The 20,648-nt window shown below is 31.5% G+C and overlaps 4 protein-coding genes across 4 annotated transcripts; 1 reads left to right on the top strand and 3 right to left on the bottom strand.

Annotated features, from left to right (window-relative positions):
• Positions 1–551: 551 nt before the first annotated feature.
• LOC108906994 (histone chaperone asf1) lies at positions 552–2,013 on the bottom strand. Its single transcript, XM_018710446.1, has 4 exons — positions 1,676–2,013; positions 1,501–1,616; positions 1,263–1,439; positions 552–1,208 (listed from the first exon to the last, which is right to left on the bottom strand). The coding sequence occupies exons 1-4, from the start codon at positions 1,782–1,784 to the stop codon at positions 1,002–1,004; spliced, it is 609 nt and encodes a 202-aa protein (XP_018565962.1). The 5' UTR covers positions 1,785–2,013; the 3' UTR covers positions 552–1,001.
• Positions 2,014–2,527: 514 nt separating this feature from the next.
• On the bottom strand, positions 2,528–8,690 carry LOC108907008 (wee1-like protein kinase). Its single transcript, XM_018710475.1, has 5 exons — positions 8,120–8,690; positions 7,789–7,931; positions 7,543–7,738; positions 7,114–7,484; positions 2,528–4,444 (listed from the first exon to the last, which is right to left on the bottom strand). The coding sequence occupies exons 1-5, from the start codon at positions 8,517–8,519 to the stop codon at positions 3,947–3,949; spliced, it is 1,608 nt and encodes a 535-aa protein (XP_018565991.1). The 5' UTR covers positions 8,520–8,690; the 3' UTR covers positions 2,528–3,946.
• A 347-nt stretch (positions 8,691–9,037) lies between these two features.
• On the top strand, positions 9,038–10,661 carry LOC108907009 (prenylated Rab acceptor protein 1). The gene is made up of 3 exons (XM_018710476.2): positions 9,038–9,374; positions 9,426–9,635; positions 9,709–10,661. The coding sequence occupies exons 1-3, from the start codon at positions 9,298–9,300 to the stop codon at positions 10,007–10,009; spliced, it is 588 nt and encodes a 195-aa protein (XP_018565992.1). The 5' UTR covers positions 9,038–9,297; the 3' UTR covers positions 10,010–10,661.
• Positions 10,662–14,300: 3,639 nt separating this feature from the next.
• Positions 14,301–17,906, bottom strand: LOC108907007 (mediator of RNA polymerase II transcription subunit 26). Its single transcript, XM_018710474.1, has 3 exons — positions 17,714–17,906; positions 17,167–17,241; positions 14,301–16,308 (listed from the first exon to the last, which is right to left on the bottom strand). The coding sequence occupies exons 1-3, from the start codon at positions 17,774–17,776 to the stop codon at positions 14,812–14,814; spliced, it is 1,635 nt and encodes a 544-aa protein (XP_018565990.1). The 5' UTR covers positions 17,777–17,906; the 3' UTR covers positions 14,301–14,811.
• Positions 17,907–20,648: the final 2,742 nt, after the last annotated feature.

The following is a 20,648-nucleotide window of genomic DNA, read 5'->3' as shown; positions in this document are numbered from 1 at the left end:
ATCACTACCAAGTCCCCAACCTTAATTTCTACGAGTAAATGACAAACGTAAGACTTTCAGTTCGAGGCCCAGGACAAAACTTTATTTTTTACAAATGTATGAACTTTATAACTAAATTTTAATCAATAACGAATGATTCGACAAAGCATATAGATAGGTACATAGTTATAGGTGCATCAATTTGCATATCGATCGTATTAATATGGCGATTAAAAGTCCATCCTCAGTCTTGTGACCTCGAATTTATAATTTACATCACCTAGATTGTTTTACTTATATATTTTTAAAAATGCATTTTCTTTGCAAAGCAACAAGCAATCAACTCTTAAATTGCAAGATATTTTGTTACATGAAACAGAGGTGAAATTAATTGGCGTTTAATCAATCTCTACAACCTTGAGGCGACTCGGTTTGAGATCGGCGGGAAATTCAAACGGTTTGTTGTAAGTCGTTTAAAAGTTAAGGCTATTAAAACTGTTGATTGCGTATTATTATTAAAAGGTAAAAAAACACGTTATTTAGAGTCAGTATAAATACAAGGGTTTTTATTTACTTTTATTGAAAAACCTCATAAGAAAACACTTATAATACTTATACTAAATTTCATATAAATAACAATGGAGTTTTGAAAATGAAAAATTAGGTTAGTTTCGCTAACAAATACCATTTGTCAAAGATCAAATTTAAATTATTATCGATATATTTTCAACATTGTTCTTTTAACGTATTTTTTTTTCAAAATGTGTTGGTGAAAATAAACCTCATCAAACAAAATCCACTGAAGACTTGGATATAAGTTATTTGAGAAACACCAGCTGCTCGAACTTACAGAAAATGAGTTGAAATGATGATCCTTTTAAATTGTAAATGGTATATTTCATCCACTTTTTGGTATTGAAAAAATATTCAGATAAATTATACCATTTCTCTTCAAAGATATGAAAACAAAATTATTACGAGTTAGAAATTACGATAACTATATACACAAAAGATCTGTGATTTTAAGAACATTCCATTGTGGCCCAAGAGTTTGAGTTTTCATTGAACGCTGGGACATCTACAGGGGTATTATTTTCAGTTTCAGTGGTAGAAGAGGTGCCAGGACCAGGCTGTTCTACAGCTGCGCCATTCTCCTGGGGATTCGTTTCTTCCCAGTTGATTTTAAACCTTGTTACTCTAGGTTCCGATGCCAATATATTTCTTATAACCTAAAATAATTTTTCAACGAAATCAAACTATTTCTGTATTAAAATTTCTTTTACCTTGTCGAACTGTGGAGGGCTGGGCAAATTTTCCCTCATCTCCGGATCACTATATTCATTGTTGATGAAATAACCTACTCGAATAAATTCTTGACCCCTATAGGAACAAGTTAATAATACTACTGTTACCCCGATGGCATCATTCTCTGGGATTCTCGAGACATTTGGTGGATCAGCCTAAAAAAAAAATACATTCAGCAGTGGTAAAACCGTACAAAGCTCATAACTTTTATCTTACCTGGAATACAAACATATGTTTACCTTCTGGAATAGGTCCTACAAACACGGAATCCAAAACTTGATCATACTCTTCACTTTCTGCAGACCCAACATATATCATTTTCCATTCCAAATCTTAAAACAGTTATAGATTAGTGATACATCAAAACACCCTTGTGAAATCAAATCGTTACCTTCTTTAAGTTCCTCTATACACTCGAAAGTAATTTCAAACTGAAAAGGGTTTAAGAATGGGCTAGGGTTATCCATCACGGTAATATTACACAGTTGAACTTTTGCCATATTTTTAGAAAAAAACTGATTTGCAACCCACAAAAAAACGGATTATAAGTTTTGACTAACACCGCACTAGTAGGAAAATTACTCAAGTTGATAATTGTGTCGTTAAAGTGTAAAAAAAAATTAATTCAATAAATTTATTGCACAAAAACAAACTACTTCGCTACTATTTGACAACCAAAGAATATTTACGCGCCTAGACAAAACCATAGATTAAATACAAAGACAAAACCACAAATTATTTTATGTTTATTACCAACATTAACGACAGAACACACATCCATCACGAAGTAGCTGCCAACATTGAAAATTGCCAAAACAGAAAATTATCTGGGGTTATAAGGTAAAAATTATATTTAGGTTGGTAATTCAGAATTTCTAAAAAAACATTTGATAATAGAATATAAAAAAAATATTTAAACATTTCCTTTGTGACAATTGGAAAAATTTGTAATTGTGATTTGTGTTGCCCTGCCTGGAGTTATTACATTTTTAATTATATGCGTTTTACATTTCTTCTAACATAGTGTTCTAAATATAGTGATAATTCAACCGCACAATTAACTTAAAATTCGTGTTCAGCATTTTCAATTTTTCAGCAACTTTGAATGTAATGGAGGAAGGGGGAGGATAGAAAAATTTTGTTAAGAATTTAAGCGCCTTCTGCTATGATAAATAATTACCAAAGTACATTACATTAGAACTAATATATTGTTACATAAGTTTTAAGCATGATACAACTGAGTCCAGCCTATTTTTCTATGAAAATTGTTTTCTTACTTTTTCCATTAAACAACAAACGTCAAAATTAAGGGTAGACTAACCCAATTAACCTCAAATATACGAAGAATTCACTAGTGTGGACAAGAACACCCTGTAGTCAGTAAAAATGAATCTGTAAGTAGGATCAAAGAAATAAAACATATATTTGACTATTTATTCTAAAATATATTTGGTACTTTTTACAAAAATAAGTAACATTAAAACCTATATTAATACAAGTAGTGTACATTGAAATAAGGCACAAGTTAAGGGAATGTATATATGCTTACAAGAAAAATCTGTGTTGTCACTTTGTAGACAAAAATACAAAAAGAAATAAAAATAAAAACCTCTACATAAACTTACATTAAAATATTAGAAAATATGAATTATCACATACGTAGAAATAACAAAACTTTTATATATAAAATTTAAAATAAAAGTTCTTAAAGTTACAAATACAGGATACAATATCAAGAGACAGTCCATAAAAAAAAACTCGGCCGTTTCATCGGGCAAGCTACGCAACTAATGAGCAAAGAAACTTGTTTAACATGAATTTTAACAATAATGTACATTAGATCACTTATTGAATTGAACAGCCATGGGTAAATATTTTTCTTAAGAAACAGTCTAATAGATTTTCATTCCGCAAGTGGAACGACAACTAGTGATTTTCCTGCGTTAATAAATTCATATTCTAGGCAAAAGCGAGAAGTACGGAGTATTCCAGCAATTTGGAATAAGGCCACAATTTTATATGGCTACCGAGTAAAAACTTCTTTATGTGTACACTGTAAACTTGCGCAATATTTTAAAAAGTTTTGCACAAAAAATATATGACAAAAGCTTAAAACAAGTAAAAAAAATATATGACTGTAAAGGGAAAATGTAAATTATTACAAACATTTGCAAAAAACTTGTTAAATAACCATCAGGTCAGAAGAATGTAGATGACGAACAAATTTAACCGGCCAATTTACCGATTTAGAAAGGTGAAAACAATAGTTAAAAAAAATTTTTAGAAATTAAAAGTGTTGTGCTATTATTAAACTTACCTGGTTTTATGTAGGTACAATGAGACCAGCAGGCTAAAGATTTCCACAAACATCAATTTCTAAGATGTTTAAAAAAATAGTTTTTTTTACTTAAAATAAAGAACGGGGTAAGAGAATGAAGTTGTGGTGTTTCAAAGAAATATATAATATATAAAAAGCACAAAACCTGCTTCGTCTAAATCTAAACAATTATATAAATCGTATACTGTTAAAAAATAATTCCGCCTCTCGTGTAGAGCTTAAAAAACCGTGAAATGCTACTGGAAACGTGATAAATAATAGACAGCTATGTATTTAAATTCGGAATAACTCCATACTTCGAAAAATGACGGTAAATCACTTTTATTAGAAAGTAGTTGTGCTGACGCTCCTATTCACCTTCTTCCCGATCAACCTGGAGTTGATCTTGGCGATAGAAGGCAACTTGGCGCTCTCGCTCGCGATCGATTTTATGCAAATAGCCGCCTCTTTAAGTTGTTTCACCAACATCTCGTTCCGCATCTTCTCGGCGTTGAGTTCTCTAGTCAACTCGGCCTTGGATTTGCTACTATCGGGGGACAGTGCCCTGTTCTGAATGATCTGAGAGGTGGATGGTCTCAGTGTGGGATCCGGGTGGATCATGGACTTGATCAGATCCATCAAGTCGCGGTTGAGTTTTTGCGGTAAGGGCGGCAGCTCGCCGCGTCGGAGCTTGTGCCAGTCTTCCCCGTTCTTGGGAAGAGGGCCAGCACCGGCGCATTCCAAGGCGGTCAGTCCCAGAGCGAAGACGTCGGCTTTGGTTAGGTGGGAGTAGTTCTCGTGGAGTATTTCGTTCGGAAGGTACCTGCAGTCGCCTTCCTCTACCTAAAATTGGTTAAATACCGTTGTAAAATGGACCAAAACTCGCACAAATTATTGGTCAAGTTGCTATTAATATAACGAGCATGAATAAATAATTTGCCAAAGACAAAAGATGTCTCGGTACGGTATAAACTCGATTATCCGGACCTCAATCCAAATTATCTCTTATCCAGAGCTCTTAATTTCTGCAAGTATTGTTGTAAAGTCGGCAGATGATGATCAAGTACAAATACAAGCTCCAAATACGTATTATATAATTTTGTTATCCCGATTTTCGATTCTATGACCTATAATATTATAGTCCGGATAACCAGGTTCATACCGTATTTGAATTTAATTTCAATAATTATTAATGTGTCTTCGTTAACAAATTAAAAAATTCTAAAAAGCTTTCCCACTGTGCACCATATTTCAATAATTTAAATGGGACACAATTATCCATAATATGAATATCATAAGCATAATCTTATACGAAATGCAGGGATTTCAAGTAGATCTCTCCAACTTGTCATCACATTCAAGATAAATAAAAATTATAGTGTGTTAAAGATTTTTAAAAATATTACATTTGCAGAAATATCTTGAATGATGTTTGAAGTAATTAATGAAATTTGGGCTTTCAACTAAAATAAAATTGGGCATTTACGAGAAAGTCTCTTCTATTTTATTTGCTTATTTGTGACACGAATAATTTGCGATTTACCACACAGTTAAATAAATTGAATTGAATTGTAAAGCTGTTTGTTATACAATAAAAAAAATATGGTCATTTATTAAAAATGTAATTTGAAATACAATATAATCATTCAGTCTAAAAAATTCAGTGGTGTCTCCAATTCAAAATTTCTATGAAAAATTTTCAGAATTTTGAATTGTGTTAACTAGTACTTAATAATATTTGCAATAAAAAGTTCTAAACAGTGTTTTGAAAAAAAGCACATCAAAAAATGATAATGAAAATATCTTGTTCTATGAACCATTAGCGATAGGAGCTTCTTGTTTTTCAATATTTTTACTAGAAACCAATTATTTTTTTTTGATCTACTGGAAGTTGCCAACTATGAGCATTCCCAGTTACATTTTATAACAAGGTTCTGAGGTTAGATTTTAAGCCTGTGTTCAGTGAATAGTCGGACCGGTCAAAGTCGTTCAGCGGACAAATATTTCGTTGGTCAGCCAATTAGCTGATTGGGAATATTTGGCAGGTTTCAATGCAGTTACTAAAGGCCGTTCAGTGAATTGTTTGACTAAAGAAGTTTGACCGAACTATTCCAACCATTCGCTGAACACAGCCTATGTACATTACAAAGTAAAATTTAATTTTAAACAAAAAGAATTCTTTTCATAAAATTGCGGAAAATGCACCTTTTTGATAAAATAATACATAGTCTCCAGAAACGAATGTGCTTTACGTCAACAGGGTTCATAGTTCAAAAGTAATAGGGAATTCCTTGACTTTTCCAGGTTTTCCCCGACTTATAAAAAAAATCCAGGTCGCTTGTAGTTCATTTTTACATAATAATTGGTGTTTATGTATTAAACTTTTTCTCGAGTCGACTCCATAATCTTTTTTATACCCAAAGAACCACTTATAAAGGTATCAAAACCACAAATAGTTTTTTCTTTCAAGAACCCAGGACCGGCTTTCGCAAAATTTCCAGTTGCAAACATTAAATTCCCCGACATTCATGAATATTTTTAAAATTCCCTGATTATTCCCCGTTTTTCATGAAGAATAACGGATCTCCTGACATTTTCCGGTATTCCCGATTTTCCTGGCCACTACGAACCCTGTTCAAGGGTAGCTTCTTCGGATGAAAATAAACCGATTTAGAAAAAATTACCTTAGTATAATTTTACTTTCTTAAAAAGTTATTAATAAAAATAGAATAAAAAGATTGTTTTAAAGCTGATAACTTTTTAAGAAAGCAAAATTATTCTTAATCTAAATCTAAGTTACCCTTTTAGTCGGACTCATTTGTTTCTAGACACCCTGTATATTAAGGAATATACATTATAACCCGTTGACTATGGCACAGTCACTTGTATATTTCTCAAAAATAGTGCGTTTTCAATAAACTATGTCTTTTATGCGTAAAATTAAATTTAACATATCAGTATATGACTTTTACACTATAAACACCTTAAAAAAGTTATAACAAAATGTCAATGGCAAAAGTCGTAGCTGCTTTAGCAGACGACCCACAATTAATAACACTGAAGTATTTATCACCTCCAAAAACTTACCTGTACCAAATTTTATTTGGTAAATAAAAAATCAATTAATATTTAACCGCCATACCAAATTTCATTAATATACGTTAAACATTTTTTAATAAATTTGCCATATTTTACAAAAAGTTTAACATCTTGTATCTTGTAACATAAGCATTTCGAGACAGTCATAGGAATTTTTTTTTTCTTAAAATGATTTAATGAATCAGCTTCTTTCTTATTAGAACGTACATAAGCACAACTCTCTGTACGTTAATATAACAGTAACAAAAAGCAGTAAACTTTTTAATTCAAAGTCAAAAATTACTATTTTCAGTTCACTTTGAAATTGATTACATCACATCGGATAAATCAGTCTTGTACAATCGAGGATTGTCCGAATGAGGTTTCACTGCACACAAGAATTGAACGATTAGATTTAAAAATTCTGAACTCACCTGGGGATTGCTGATGCTCGTCACATGCCCCAAATCACCGATTTTGTAAGTCAGTTCCTCCTCTAGAAGAGAATTGTCATCCAGATCCTCGAATCCATCGTCCGCCGAATCGTAGTTTGGAAGGTGGATCTTCTTCTCTCTTGACAGGAATATATTACCAGGTTTTATGTCTAAATGGACCAGTCCCTCCGAGTGGATGTACCTTAATCCTTCCGCCACGTGCAACAGGAGCGTACGCAGTTCTTGGGCACTTAACGGTTCCTGTGAAATCTTGTCGGCTAAGGATCCTCCGTTGCAATACTCATTCTGGATTATCATGTGGTTGTCTTCTGCCCAAGCCGAGTAATATCTGACTACGTGTTGATGTTTGCCTACAACCAAATGAAGATGTGTAGAATTATGTTGTGAAAAAGTTGTTATTTAATTTACCTAAAACAGCATGAGCGTAGACTTCATTTAAAGCTGTCTTTTCGAAAACGCTACCTGCCACGGGTTTTGTTGATTTTTTCACTGCGTATACACACCCATCTAACCTATTAACACACTTATAGACTGATCCAAATTGTCCCCTACCAATCAACTCCAGTTCCAAGAATTCCTGATGGTATCTGGATATGTTACTTTCCTAAAATTGCAAAATTATATTTTTTATCACATAAATTTAGTCATATTTACTTGTAGGGCTACTCTTTTAGTGGGTTGTTCAATCTCTACATCTGATGTGTCGCTCTCATTCAAATCAAATTTAGGTGGTTTGAGTTCTGGAGATCCCAAAAGAGACCGAATGGACCTTGTGCGCTTTTTGGATAATAACAAACCTGAAATTTCGATTAAATAAAATCTAAGGGTTTCACCATTTTCAACATTTTTTTTTTAATGAAACAAAAGGAATTATAGTTTTTCGTTTTCTTCTACTATTATTGAAATCAACAATGTAATAAAACAAATAATAGGTTTATACTTGTCAAGTCAACAGATTAAACAAAATGGCTTCGTGAAGCCTTACCATTTGGTGTGAATGGGTTTACATTGGCTGTGGGACGGTCTTCTCTTTTAGCATAAGCGCTGGCTACAGCTCTAGGTTTATCACCAAAGAGCCTGGTTCTGGGCACAGGAGTGAAGGCAGAGGAAGACTTCTGAATAATAGTCTTTGGTGTAAGTGGGCTATCAAAAAGCCTCAAAGCTCTGACCCTCTTGTAGGGCGGACTAAATGATAAATTTTTTGGACCTGGTGTTCTATTGTTATTATCGCATCCAGAAAATTCCAATTTTCTCGGTCCTTGGGTGCTTTGGGGGCTAGAATATGGCAAATTATCGCTGGATAACTCGAAAGACATTTCGCATCCTGATGAAGAATCGAAATCCTCCATATCATTAATTTCCTGTATGTCTCCGGCATACGACATATTTACCGAATAAATAAATATCACTTATTGGTTTTTCTTAACTTATGCTTTCACTTTTTACACTTTAAAACCTGAAAAAAACTTTACTTTCACAACAAACACGCCACTTGTTCACTGCTTAAAAACGGTTATTCTCTAGTTTACGCATCTGTATTTAATTAGACCAATCAGGATTAATCTATCAAAAACAAAAATGGCAGTTGAACTGCCATTGGTCAATACCTGGTTTTTGTTTTGAGCGTCCTCTACCGACCACGCGCTGAACAAATTATTGAAAGGGCGGTAAATTTGATATTAAAACTAGTCGAAATCGTTTTTTATTAAAAATAATATAAATAAAATAGTAGATAGTAGATTTCATAGATGAAATAATTCATGAGTATTTCTTCTTTTATGCAAAGATTTTTGTAAATATGTGGCAAATAACTGATATACCTCTAAGATCAATAACAGTTCTATTAATCAGAATTAAAAAGTTATTTTAAATGTTTCCCCATATACAATCTCTTGTATTGTACTTACTTTTTTTATTAACGTGATATGAAACAGGTTTTAAAGTGAAACTGAATATTTAAATTAGATTTAAAATTTACATTTTTTTGGTCAGCTGATTGTTGTCACTTTTGACATTTACATATGAGATGAGGTTCTTGGAAAAGTAGGGTGAGAAAATAGCACATAAACATTGTAAAGTACACACGTCAGCTACCATAATTTTAAATTATTTTCTTAAATTTCGAATAATTTGTGACAAACAATCCTTTGAAAGCATATAAAAATGGTCGATATTGCTGTTGATGTGTCAGGACAGATGGACCCTCCTCCAGAAATTAACGTAAAAAAGAAATATCCTAGGTAACCTAACATTTCAGACACCTGCAGATATTCCATGTATTTATTTTTCAGTTTCTTACAAATTCCTACACAAATTCCAGACCCAAAAGAATGGATACAACAACAAAGACGGAATGTAAGGCCTTGGTTGGTTTTTATTCAAACGTCGAATTTCAAAGTTCCTCCGTCGATTCCCAGGTTAGGGAAACGCATTATGAGAAATGTTGAATACTTTCAAGCAAATTATCTATTTGTATTCCTGGGATTAGTGGTATATTGTTTGTAAGTATTAATTTATAAAACTTATACGTTTTCATTTAACTATAATATAAAAATTACTTTCCTCCATTTCTAGAATAACATCGCCTCTTATTCTGTTCGCAATAGCCGGAACATTCTATGCAGGTTACCGCCTTAACAAACGACATACAGAAAAGAAACTGGTCCTGTTTGGTAAAGAACTGACATTAGCGCAACAATACGGACTTGTAGCCGTATGCTCTATGCCGATTTATTACTTAGTTGGTGCACATGGGGCCATGTTTTGGGTTATTGGTGCTTCAATGGTTGTGATAACGTTACATGCTTCATTTTATAACATTGAAGCACTTGTGCCTAAAAGCGAAGATGCATATCCCTTGTTGGAAGAGGTTTAGCCAATATACTGCTCCGTTTTAGAGAATTTTTTTAGATCTTTTGTTACTAATTATGTAAATATATTAATGTAATTTGATACGAGCTGCATAACTTTATTTTTTATGTGTAAACATTGGCTTTAAGGGGTATGTCTATAGAAAACTTAAACTCAGTACTACGTTGCGGTAATTCCTATCATTTAATAATAAAAATTTGATCATGTAACAAATGTGTTATTCTTAGTACAACTATTCTTTTGCACTCCCAAAAAGAATTTTTAGGTAAATTGTTATTAAAGCAATAAGTTAATTTGAAAGAAATAAAAGTTATATATTTCACGAAAAATATTTGATTTAAAAGTCTTATGAAAGACGTAATTTATACCGAGAAAATAATATTACAACAACCAAATAGCCTTCATTTTTTCACACTCAGTATAGCAATAATAAAACTTTTCATCATTTAGCATCATTTTGATGTCGCCTCTTTATCGTAAAAGCAGAGTAATAACTGACAATTTTTTTTATAAAAGAAAACTCGTTTACTGGGACAGATATTAACGATAAAAAAAAATTTAGGTGCTGTTGCCATTTTGCTTTTAAAAACCTTTAAAATTATGTAGTTGTAAATTATGGTTTTAATAACTGTTATATGAAATAAATTAATAAAATAACCTGGTTCATAAATATCTTTAAAAATTACTAACACTATATGTAAATAAGATTTTATAATATATAATTATAATAAATATTTTTTTTTTATAAAATATTACTTTATTTTCCTGTCTATCCTAAAAATTATTTTAGATTTATTAATATTCACTAGATCTACATACAGTGTGACCCATTTAAAACCGGGACACCCTCATAAAATTTTTATTTACAGGACAATTTTGACCAACTTTATTTTGAATTTAGAGGGGAGAAAGAACCATGTGTCATCCTCCTTATACAAAAACCAAGGCCTACCTGATCCATATTAGCGATTTTTTTAGGAAAAATCTGAGTACACCACTGGATTAAGCGGCCCTTAAAATGGGCCTATACCGAATTTCATAAAAAAATATTGCATATTAATAATATTGTGCCAAAATTAAAAATCACATTGGGAATTTTTTTCGTCTGACGAAGCAAGCCATGGAATAAACCTTCGAAAATAAATGACAATAACTATTTTTATTCATAACAATATTCAACAAAATTATTGAAGTTTCAGAAGAAAAGAATTATTAATAAATTCTTGTTACCTCCACCAATCTGCTGTTTATTTCAAGGCACTTATCATACCTTCCCCTATGTTTATGGTTACTTTTCTTAGTCGTTCTGGGGTAACATTTGCACACACTTCAATTACTCTAGCGCGTAATTGTTTACCGACTGTTGTCTAGACTTATACACTTTTTGCTTAAGGATGCCCCAAAGGAAAAAGTCGAGTGGCATCAAGTCAGGTGATCTGAGCAGCCATTCAATAAGAGGACGTTTTATTCCATGGCTTGCTTCGTCAGACAAAAAAAATTCAAAATGTGATTTTTAATTTTGCCACAGAATTATTAATATGCAATAATTTTTTATGAAATTTGGTATAGACCCATTTTAAGGGGTGTTTAATTCACTGGTGTACTTAAATCATTTCTAAAAAAATCGCTGATATGGTTTCTTCAATTTTGACCCTCCAAAAATGAACTTGTAGTACTTGGTTTTTGTATAAAAATGATTACACTTGGTTCTTAAGTAAGCTTTTTGCCTCTCTACAATTCAAAAAAAAGTTGGTCAAAATCGTCTTGTAAATAAAAATTTTATGAGAGTGTCCCGGTTTCAAATGGGTCACACTGTATAATGTCAATAATATACAAAGATTTAAAAAATTATTTTGTCTAAACCGGAAGTTCTATGTTACCGAATATTTTGAAAATTCGGTCACTACTTCTAAATATTGCTCAAGGTGTTTCCTAGAAAATAGATATTTCATTTTATTTGGAAAACAAACCATTTTCGATTTATTACTTTTTTAACTTTCATTGACATTAAGAAGCAGCTCGCCAAACTTAACTCTAAAACTACTCATTCTGCAAAATAAGTTTAGACTTTTTTTCTAAATATGTGACTTGAACTACAATGAAGTCAAAGTGCAATAAAATTGCCCAATTTTTTTTCCGAACCATGCCCTTTGCTACCTCTAACAAAAATGCAAAATTTAAACGACTTATCTGATTAATTTATATTTCCAAAAAGAAATTCAATTGATAAATTAGTACGTCTAGAGTTACATTCCATTTTGTGGAGCGTTTGTTAACGAAAATTAAAATATTTTTTTTTCCTGGAAGCAAGGTGATCAAATTTTCAAAATATTTAGTGGCATCTAATTTCTGGAGTTTTCAGTGGGAGTGACACCCATTATTTCCCTCACTGGTACTGGTATGTATATCAAGATTCAGTAGATTTTTACCTTTCATTAGATAAGTCATTAATCCAAGTTTCATCATTCTGCATGAAACATCTTCGAAGATATTTTCAAACACGATTTTTTTTATTTTAACACGTACTTATATATATTTTTTATTTAAAATCATCCCTTAAAATTTACCAATTAACACCCTATATATTGTGGCTTGATTACCATTCCAGGAAAAATTTAACTGAATTTTCTATTAAACTATTAATTGAGCTATACAGGGTTTGTTGAAGTCACAGTTTCTTTAGTTTTCAAGTTAAAAATTTAATATTTTATTTAATACTTACTTCTAGTCTTCCTGAAAGTTGTCCCAATTTCTTCAAAAAGAAAACGTTTTACAGATACTTTTATTTTGATAAAATGTATATCAGTAGTCCGAATTTATCTTCCATATCTTAATTTAAGAGACGTTAATGAATAGGTAAAAAAACTTGGCAAAGCTTTAGTTTTTAATTATTGCTATTTAAGTTTTTTGGCACACTGTGAAGCAGTTTTTTGCAACTATATTTATAAATCATCATTGGTTTGCCATTTACCCACAACAAACAAAAAAAGTTATTTTTAGAAATTCACCACAGTGGAGCTGTATCAGAAGTGGATATGCTGGAGCTTTTTGCACAGATAAAAATAGAACACAAACAGCAGTGTCAAAAATTGAAATATTAAGGAGGCACAGTTCATTTTTTCCCGAAGAAAAATTTTTATTTAATCTACAAGCCAATATTTTTGTTTCATTTTCGGAGTGTGAATAAAACAACAGATTTATAGAAAATATCTTTATTTTCTCTTAGAAGAAGGCATTAATACATCAAATACATCACTAAAAAGCAATGATTTGACTTTTCGAACTAGAGAAAATCAACGATAATTTTGTACAGTACAATATAACTATCAATGAAAAATCTATATTTACAAAAAAAAACAAAAGGTCACTTTAAATATCAAAAACAAATTCGCAAAAATTTCAACAAACAAAAAGTCGAGGAACTTTTTTAGTAATGATAAAAATGCTGAATAGAATTAATAGAAATAATTTATATCAAAGTGTACACGATACTAAATTTAAAAAACGATGGGAATATTTGTTTAACAAGAAAAGTAATAAATTAACAATTAATAACAAACTGACGTTTTTCCAATATAGCTATTTTGAAAAAACATTTTGCTAGCTATTATAAAATATATTACAGTATTATAAAAAGCTGTGATATAGAAATTAAAAAATAACTATACACAAAATATATACCCTGAACTTTACAAACTATTTCATTATTTGATACAAATATTTATACCTTGTCGATCCAAAAAAGCTCAAAAAATGTTGATTATTCGATTAATTATATATTATTTATTTTTATATTTATTCCACAGCACAACTCTAAAAGTACAAGTGCTGTACATTTTATTTATTTAATAAATTATGCAAAACTATAAATATTTATATGGTTACGAATTAACATTTTTAGAGGCTTTTGAACGATCAACGGTTCCATATCTAAATGAGGTTAGGATGACACATAGCATTTGTTTCATAATTAAACAAACGCAAGGGAAATTATAGGAAACGTTTATAAAACATTTGAAGGGTTGTTACTGTCAAAAATCTTCCTTTTCCTCCTTCGAAACGAATAATATTTTGGTCATTTGTAGCAAAGGCACTTTTTATCAAAAGAAAACTTTTTATAAACTAGCGACAAGCATTCGTCGTCGTAATAGTCAGTTCTTTATTTTAACACTATAGAAAATTTATCAGTAAGATTTACTAAACGTAAACCTACAGACATATCAAGAGATTATTTTTTTTAAATATACAGGTAACAAAGTTTCAATTAAAAAATAACGATGAAGGAATTGTTTTTTTTTAAATTTATATTATTAATCTTAATTTACACATTTTTTGCAAATTCACGACAGCTTTTTAAATTAGTGATTGATAAAATCATTTATTTTCTAACTGTATGTTCAAATCCATTAGAACCCCAGGTATTAATAAATTTTCAAATTTTTTTATCATAGTAAACAAAATTTTGTTAAAAAAAGAGCAGAGATGTTTTATATGCAAAGTAACGCTTTCGGTAGCATTATCTGTAAAGTCAATTGATAAAGTAGATACTCATAGTGCAATTTTCATTAAATTTAGAAAAAATATTAAAAAAATAATCAACAATAGTTCCAATTACTTTATTTGCTCGAAATATTCCATGGAAATTCGTTTATATTTGCGAGTTTGCAATTTTATGATTTGATTCTTACCAGTCGACCTCTGGCTTAAAAAAATACGAATTAGCCTTCCAATGTTTCATGAACGTGTAAAACTATTATCGATGTGAAAGGGGCAGGGCACGTAAAATATATAATGAAGACTAGCATTTTAATCTATAATAACGTATGGCAAAATTTTTAAAATTTCACCATTATAGGAGGGTGTCTCAATGACTTCATGCCACTCTCTGAAACTACTATTATTATCACTATCAGGTCCCGCTTCGTCACCTGTCCGTTCCATAACTTCACTTTTCACTATGTCGCTCTCGCAGCCCGTCTCTGAAACACTGTATTTCCTAAAATTTTCACTCGAGAAGTCCTTCACTTCCTTCGGTATTCTCTCTAAATTTACATTAGGCACTACGTTCACGTACAAACCGTTGTCTTGTAAGACGGGCCCCGGTTTGGGAGACCCTAGACTAAAATTACCATTAACGTTGGGTATGTAACTGCTGTGCAACCTGTGCACCTGTTCGTCCGTCACACAATCCAAATGGTACTTTTCAGTTGAATGGACCTTCGCCGGACAACTGTGGTCTTCTATCACGTCGAACCTGTGTTCGAGATTGACCTCCGAGTCTTCCTCCACGGAAAAATCTGGTTTGATTTCCTTGAGATAGCACAGACATATTTCTTCTTCCTCCTCTAGCAAGACCGACTTATCGATAGGGGGCAGTTGCGCTAAGGCGTCTTCTACGCTTAAAGAAGTTATTACGTTAATATTCCCCGGTTCAGTCTCTTGTTTCTCTGCGTTTTCCTCGATTTTTATTTCTTCTTCCTCTGCATCAACGACGTTTATGTCCTCCTCTTCCTTTTTCACGGAAGAATTTTGACTAAGCAGACTTTTGTCGTTGATTACGGAACCCGATTCTATCACTCTTTCGTTCTTCTCCAACTTGTACTTGTTACGCTGGAAGTTTTTATTTCTATTGGCATTTGTATTCAGTTTTTGGTCGATAATTGATACACGCTCCGTCAATTTCGCCGCCTTCTCCGTCAGATCTTCCTTGGGTTTCACGTTTAAAGAATTAATAACAGCACTTGAGTTTTTGTTTTGTAAGCTGGCTATCAACTCCTGGGTGGTCTTTACTTTGGAATTGCCCCGAGACACTGCCAGTTTGCTCGTGAAGGAACTCTCCGCCTCGTCGATCAAGTTCTTGTGATTCTTCGATCCTTTTTTCCTGCCGCGCTTCTTCGGCATCTGCTGATCTAAATGGGGATCGTGTTTCTCTGGCATGCTAGAATTAGAATCGGAATTTAGTAACATCACATCTCGTTTTGGTTCCGTTTTCACAGTAGTTATCACATCTTTGAAACTTGAGTTGGAGTTATCAGAGAAGTCCAGCTCCGATATACCTCCGTTTATTTTGGCCCGCTTGGCATTTATATTGTCTATAACGTCCTTAGCTGGGCGTTTTTTAGCCTTAAGCTGGTTTAAGTTCACGTCTTCTTGTTGTAAAGGCGGACTCTGCTTTATTTGTCCATTCGATTCGACAACAAATGCATTCCTCCATTTTTTTACTAATTCTTTTGCTCTCTTAGATAAAGCCTCATCCGAAGTTTTCCGTCTAAGTTCGTTTATGTATTTCCCAAGTCTGGTGGTCTACACAACAAAAAAACAAACTAGGTACAAAAAAATATACATCAACTGGAAAAAAATATTATAAGTGAATTTCAATAAAGCAAATGGTTCATCTACCACAGATAACACAGTTTGATTTTTCTTAAAGTTGATATTTTACATTTGTTTCTTGGAAATTGCAGTTATAAAAGTCTTTAAGAAATAGTTAGGTACTATCTTCTATTCCTAGCTTGATGTCATTTTGATAAGACAGGCACTTATGGACAGTTCTTTAAACAGTTTTTATAATTCTTTTAGCCTTACGAGACAAAAGTGCCAATAATATACTAACACATCATATTTTCAATGTTTTTATATAGAACTATCGATCACTAGTCAATTGATTTACTGTCAAAACAGCTATAGCTTTATCATTAACAAAGTTCGTTTAATATTTTTCTATTTAAAATACAAATTTTCGGCAATACAGTTTTTTTTTGGGGAATATGCAAGTAATACAAATACCTGAAAGCGATTTTAAGATTAGTGTTACTACTATACGCTTCACATTAACTTTATGTACAAAATGTGTAGAAAATTTTATATTTAAATTAGATTAATATAAAATAAACTGCAGTTTATTGAATTGTGATAAAAAAATCATAAAACGTCTTCAAATGTTAGTAAAACATTTTATTCTACATTGAAAATAAGTAATTGAGTTTATTCAATATATTTCGCTTGTAAATTGAAATTAAAATAATTGTGTTCCTAAAAATGCATTTTAGATAAATTTTAATGTCCCTATAGGTATTAAAATAATGTTTGTCAATTTTGTACAAAATAAAATGGATAAGTGTATAAATACTAAGATGAGCAACCATGTCAAAAATATCTCACCTCCAGTAATTCTTTGGTAATAACCACTTTTTCCAAAAGGGATATGATTTCAGTGACTGTGGGCATATCAATGACCTGCAAAATACGTTAAAATTAGCCGAAACATCCTGTCACCGTGTGGGAAACACCCTGTGTAATGGACTGTACTGCACCCTCAGAAAAATTGACATTTCTCAATCACATGAATAGCACTTGTTGAGATTTCTCCAAAAACGGCTTTCAAAGCGAATTAATCGTTATTTTAACGTTTGGGAGGAGAATATATAGGACAATATCCTCAGAACATTCAGCACTCATGTCTTCTTATGTAAAACAAGCTGACTGACGTTGCGAAATATTTGGAGACTTATTAAAAATTTCGCAAAATTATCGAAAATCAAGGATAAAAATAGTTTAGGAACAACAAATTAGCCGACACTCGTAAATTATTAACATTTATTTACATACTTTGAGCATAACGAGTATAGTACAGTCCACCTGGTTTATGAAGACACTAATGGTGTTCACAAAAATCGCGAAAAATCCAGTAAAACTGCATTTTCCTTACATTGTAATTACTATCCAATGAACGTAGTAATCTCTGTGTTAATTCTGTTACGTTATTCTGCATTTAAAGTCGGTTTGTAACGAGAAAACCGAATATACTTTGATAGAACTTTTCGTAGTTCCTCTCCACAGCAATGGCGCACATACATTGCGCTTTGTGCAGTTCTCGGGTCCGCACTGTGAAACGAGGAACATGGAGCACCCGAAACGACTGAGTGGGGATCGGCCGAACGAATCCCGACGAGATCTGCGCGTGCCCCTACATTTTACGTCACCAAAACATGATAAACGAAAATATTCCCAGATGACTCATCACTTTGTTACCCCTTCCAGATCTTGAACAGTTTTACATCTAGATTTTTTAATCATTTTGTGACGAATTGTATTTCTCTTTTAGGTCATATTGAACAGACGAGTCTTATATTAAATCCTGATATATTTTTGTATGAGATGAGAGTGATTTAAGGTTGAAATTGGGAAGGACATAACAAGTGCCATAAGGATTAATAGTTGCTAGCTTCTTGGAGATTTTTTTGTTATTCTATTGCATGATTGTAAGTTAATAGAGCGGGACTTTTTTAATTTATAGATACGGTCACTTCTGATACGAGTTTTTTTTTGAATCCTTTAAGGAAATTTCACTGTACACTGAAAGTTAGTTGTCATTGATGAAAGTACACACACTCTTTGTAATCATTATTGTATACTTTCATAATGTAAATCATACTGATAGATCAGCTAATACTGTAAAAAATAAATACATAGATGTAGGTATTTGTATTTTTTCCTTAATTTGTTAAATATTGTTAAAATTTCGGTATAGTTGCTAAATAATTTTAAAGATATTTTAACTTTTTTTAATTTGTATTCAAACAGAATTAACATGATTATTACTATTTTAATACATCTGAAAATGAGTAAATAATATTGTTTTTCAAGCACTCAAAATGGTAAATAGTGATTATATTGAATATGAGTAAATTAATACCTGTCTTTACTTTATTTTTATGAAAAACATAATCTACATCAACTCGAGGTATTGTTCAATAGAAGCTGTAAAGTATAAACCTAAACTAACAAATAAAAGATATTTAAGCAGATAAATAACAAGGTAATAATTCTTATTATTACTTTATGCATAAATTAACAAATTAGTCCTTATGATTATAAATCACAATAAATTTTCAAAATAATTTGTCATTAGGGATGTTGTAAAAACATACCTAGATTTCTGTAAAAACTCCTATTAAATTATTTTTTTGTTTGTTGGATTGAAAGCCACATATATAGTGAAAAATAAAAATTTGAGACTCGACAGTCAACAAAGGGGCATATACAGGGTGTTAATTACGCAGATTATCTTGAACGGGTTACACTTTAAGTGATTTTTAAGCTGAACAGGTTGTGTAAACAACACAAATCAATAGGCTTCGAAATACAGGGTGTTGATACAGACTTAAAGTTAAAAATTTACTGAATTCTGGTATAAACATGTGTACCATGGAAACTCCAGGAATCACTTTCACGTAGAACCGTAGAAATTCAACACCCGTGGATATTTTGAAATTTGCCACCCACTTTCACAAAATGTAAAACAAATCTTGATTTAGTTGTTTCTCAAATACAATTTTAAATACAATGTAACTATGACGTCTGAAAAAATCAGTGGCTTTGAAATTTTACATTTTATTAGAGGAAGCAGGGAAAAAATATTTTCCGGTACTTTTCAGTATTACAAAATTATTTAAAACAAAAAAAAATTGTGAACTTTTTGCAAAGTGGTTCTAAAGGAAGTGCGGTTGGTGCAAATTAATGTTGTAATATTTCGATAAGGAGGCATAGGACCCATACTGTTTTTTTAGAAAATGATTTTTATGCTGATAAAGGGAACTTTCATTAAGGAAAAAATATTGAGGGGAATGTGTGAAATAAAAAATTAAAATAAGTAAATAAATAAAAGTAATAAAACTGACAAAATTAATTTTTCTTTGTAATTTTACCTCTTTAAATTTGATTTTGATACCAACTATTGTCCAAACATCATAATATTGCAAAACTATGAAAAATTAAAATTTTAAAAAAACTAAAAAATTGTATAGTTTTTATATCAGTGGATTATAAAGAAAAAAAAAATTCTGCAAATGTATTTGAATTTTCTAACAGGTTTAGATTTTTTGTGAGAACATCTCCGTCACTGGTGCAAGTATGTGAATTTAGTGGATTTTAGCCCAAGTTTCCTCATTATGCAGCAAACGTCTTCAGAGATATTTCGAAAATGTGAAATATCTTACAAATTTTGACATAAAAACAACCAATCTATTGACCCATGTTTGTATGATCTTTTTGGTTTAAAATCACTCCTTAAAGTTCTTCAAAGTACTTAATTAACACCCTGTACGTTAAAAATGGTTAGTTATTTAATGTTTTTTATTCTAATTGAATTCAACATTCCGTTTCTCGAAAACTATCGATTTGAGGACCTGTTAATATGACGTTTTTGTCTCAAAATCACTTAAATAGCATCACTGGGTAAAGTTTTCGACGTATTTAATTAGCGCCTTGGAACTTAAAAAAAATGTTCAAGAGACTTCTTTACTTACCATATTTTTAGTTTTTCCAAGTCGAAGTTTTAGTTAACTTTTTATCCAATTTTTAAGTGTTTTGAAAAGATAGCACAGAGCCTTAAAAAATGATTAAAAGTCACGTGATTGCTGAGCTTAGGCAACCTAACATTACACGACTGAAATTGCCAACTAAATCCCTAAGTCTTAGCGTTATCAATATTAATGTTGCGTTTATCATGAATAATGACAAACCGTTGCATTTACATTTGAGATAATGTGATCGCTGATACTTTGAATAAAATCTTATGAAAAATGGCATCAATACCGGCCGGTGAAACAGAATGTTGTGCTTTGATGTAACCTTGATGTTAT

Source organism: Anoplophora glabripennis, unplaced genomic scaffold (genome assembly GCF_000390285.2).
Source record: "Anoplophora glabripennis isolate ALB-LARVAE unplaced genomic scaffold, Agla_2.0 scaffold317, whole genome shotgun sequence".
NCBI lineage: Eukaryota > Metazoa > Arthropoda > Insecta > Coleoptera > Cerambycidae > Anoplophora > Anoplophora glabripennis.
This window is presented reverse-complemented; position numbering and strand designations above follow the sequence as displayed.

Bases quoted from the DNA above. Each gene is read 5' to 3' on its own strand.
- LOC108906994 (XM_018710446.1), bottom strand. From the start codon at position 1,784: ATGGCAAAAGTTCAACTGTGTAATATTACCGTGATGGATAACCCTAGC. The intron at 1,617-1,675 runs GTAACGATTTGA...AACTGTTTTAAG, and splicing joins TATAGAGGAACTTAAAGAAG to ATTTGGAATGGAAAATGATA. The intron at 1,440-1,500 runs GTAAGATAAAAG...TTTTTTTTTTAG, and splicing joins AACATATGTTTGTATTCCAG to GCTGATCCACCAAATGTCTC.
- LOC108907008 (XM_018710475.1), bottom strand. From the start codon at position 8,519: ATGTCGTATGCCGGAGACATACAGGAAATTAATGATATGGAGGATTTC. The intron at 7,932-8,119 runs GTAAGGCTTCAC...TCGAAATTTCAG, and splicing joins AAACCCATTCACACCAAATG to GTTTGTTATTATCCAAAAAG. The intron at 4,445-7,113 runs GTGAGTTCAGAA...AACCAATTTTAG, and splicing joins CGAGCATCAGCAATCCCCAG to GTAGAGGAAGGCGACTGCAG.
- LOC108907009 (XM_018710476.2), top strand. From the start codon at position 9,298: ATGGTCGATATTGCTGTTGATGTGTCAGGACAGATGGACCCTCCTCCA. The intron at 9,375-9,425 runs GTAACCTAACAT...TTTATTTTTCAG, and splicing joins GTAAAAAAGAAATATCCTAG to TTTCTTACAAATTCCTACAC. The intron at 9,636-9,708 runs GTAAGTATTAAT...CTCCATTTCTAG, and splicing joins GGATTAGTGGTATATTGTTT to AATAACATCGCCTCTTATTC.
- LOC108907007 (XM_018710474.1), bottom strand. From the start codon at position 17,776: ATGCAGAATAACGTAACAGAATTAACACAGAGATTACTACGTTCATTG. The intron at 17,242-17,713 runs GTAAGGAAAATG...CGTATTTTGCAG, and splicing joins CATTGGATAGTAATTACAAT to GTCATTGATATGCCCACAGT. The intron at 16,309-17,166 runs GTGAGATATTTT...TTTGTTGTGTAG, and splicing joins TTACCAAAGAATTACTGGAG to ACCACCAGACTTGGGAAATA.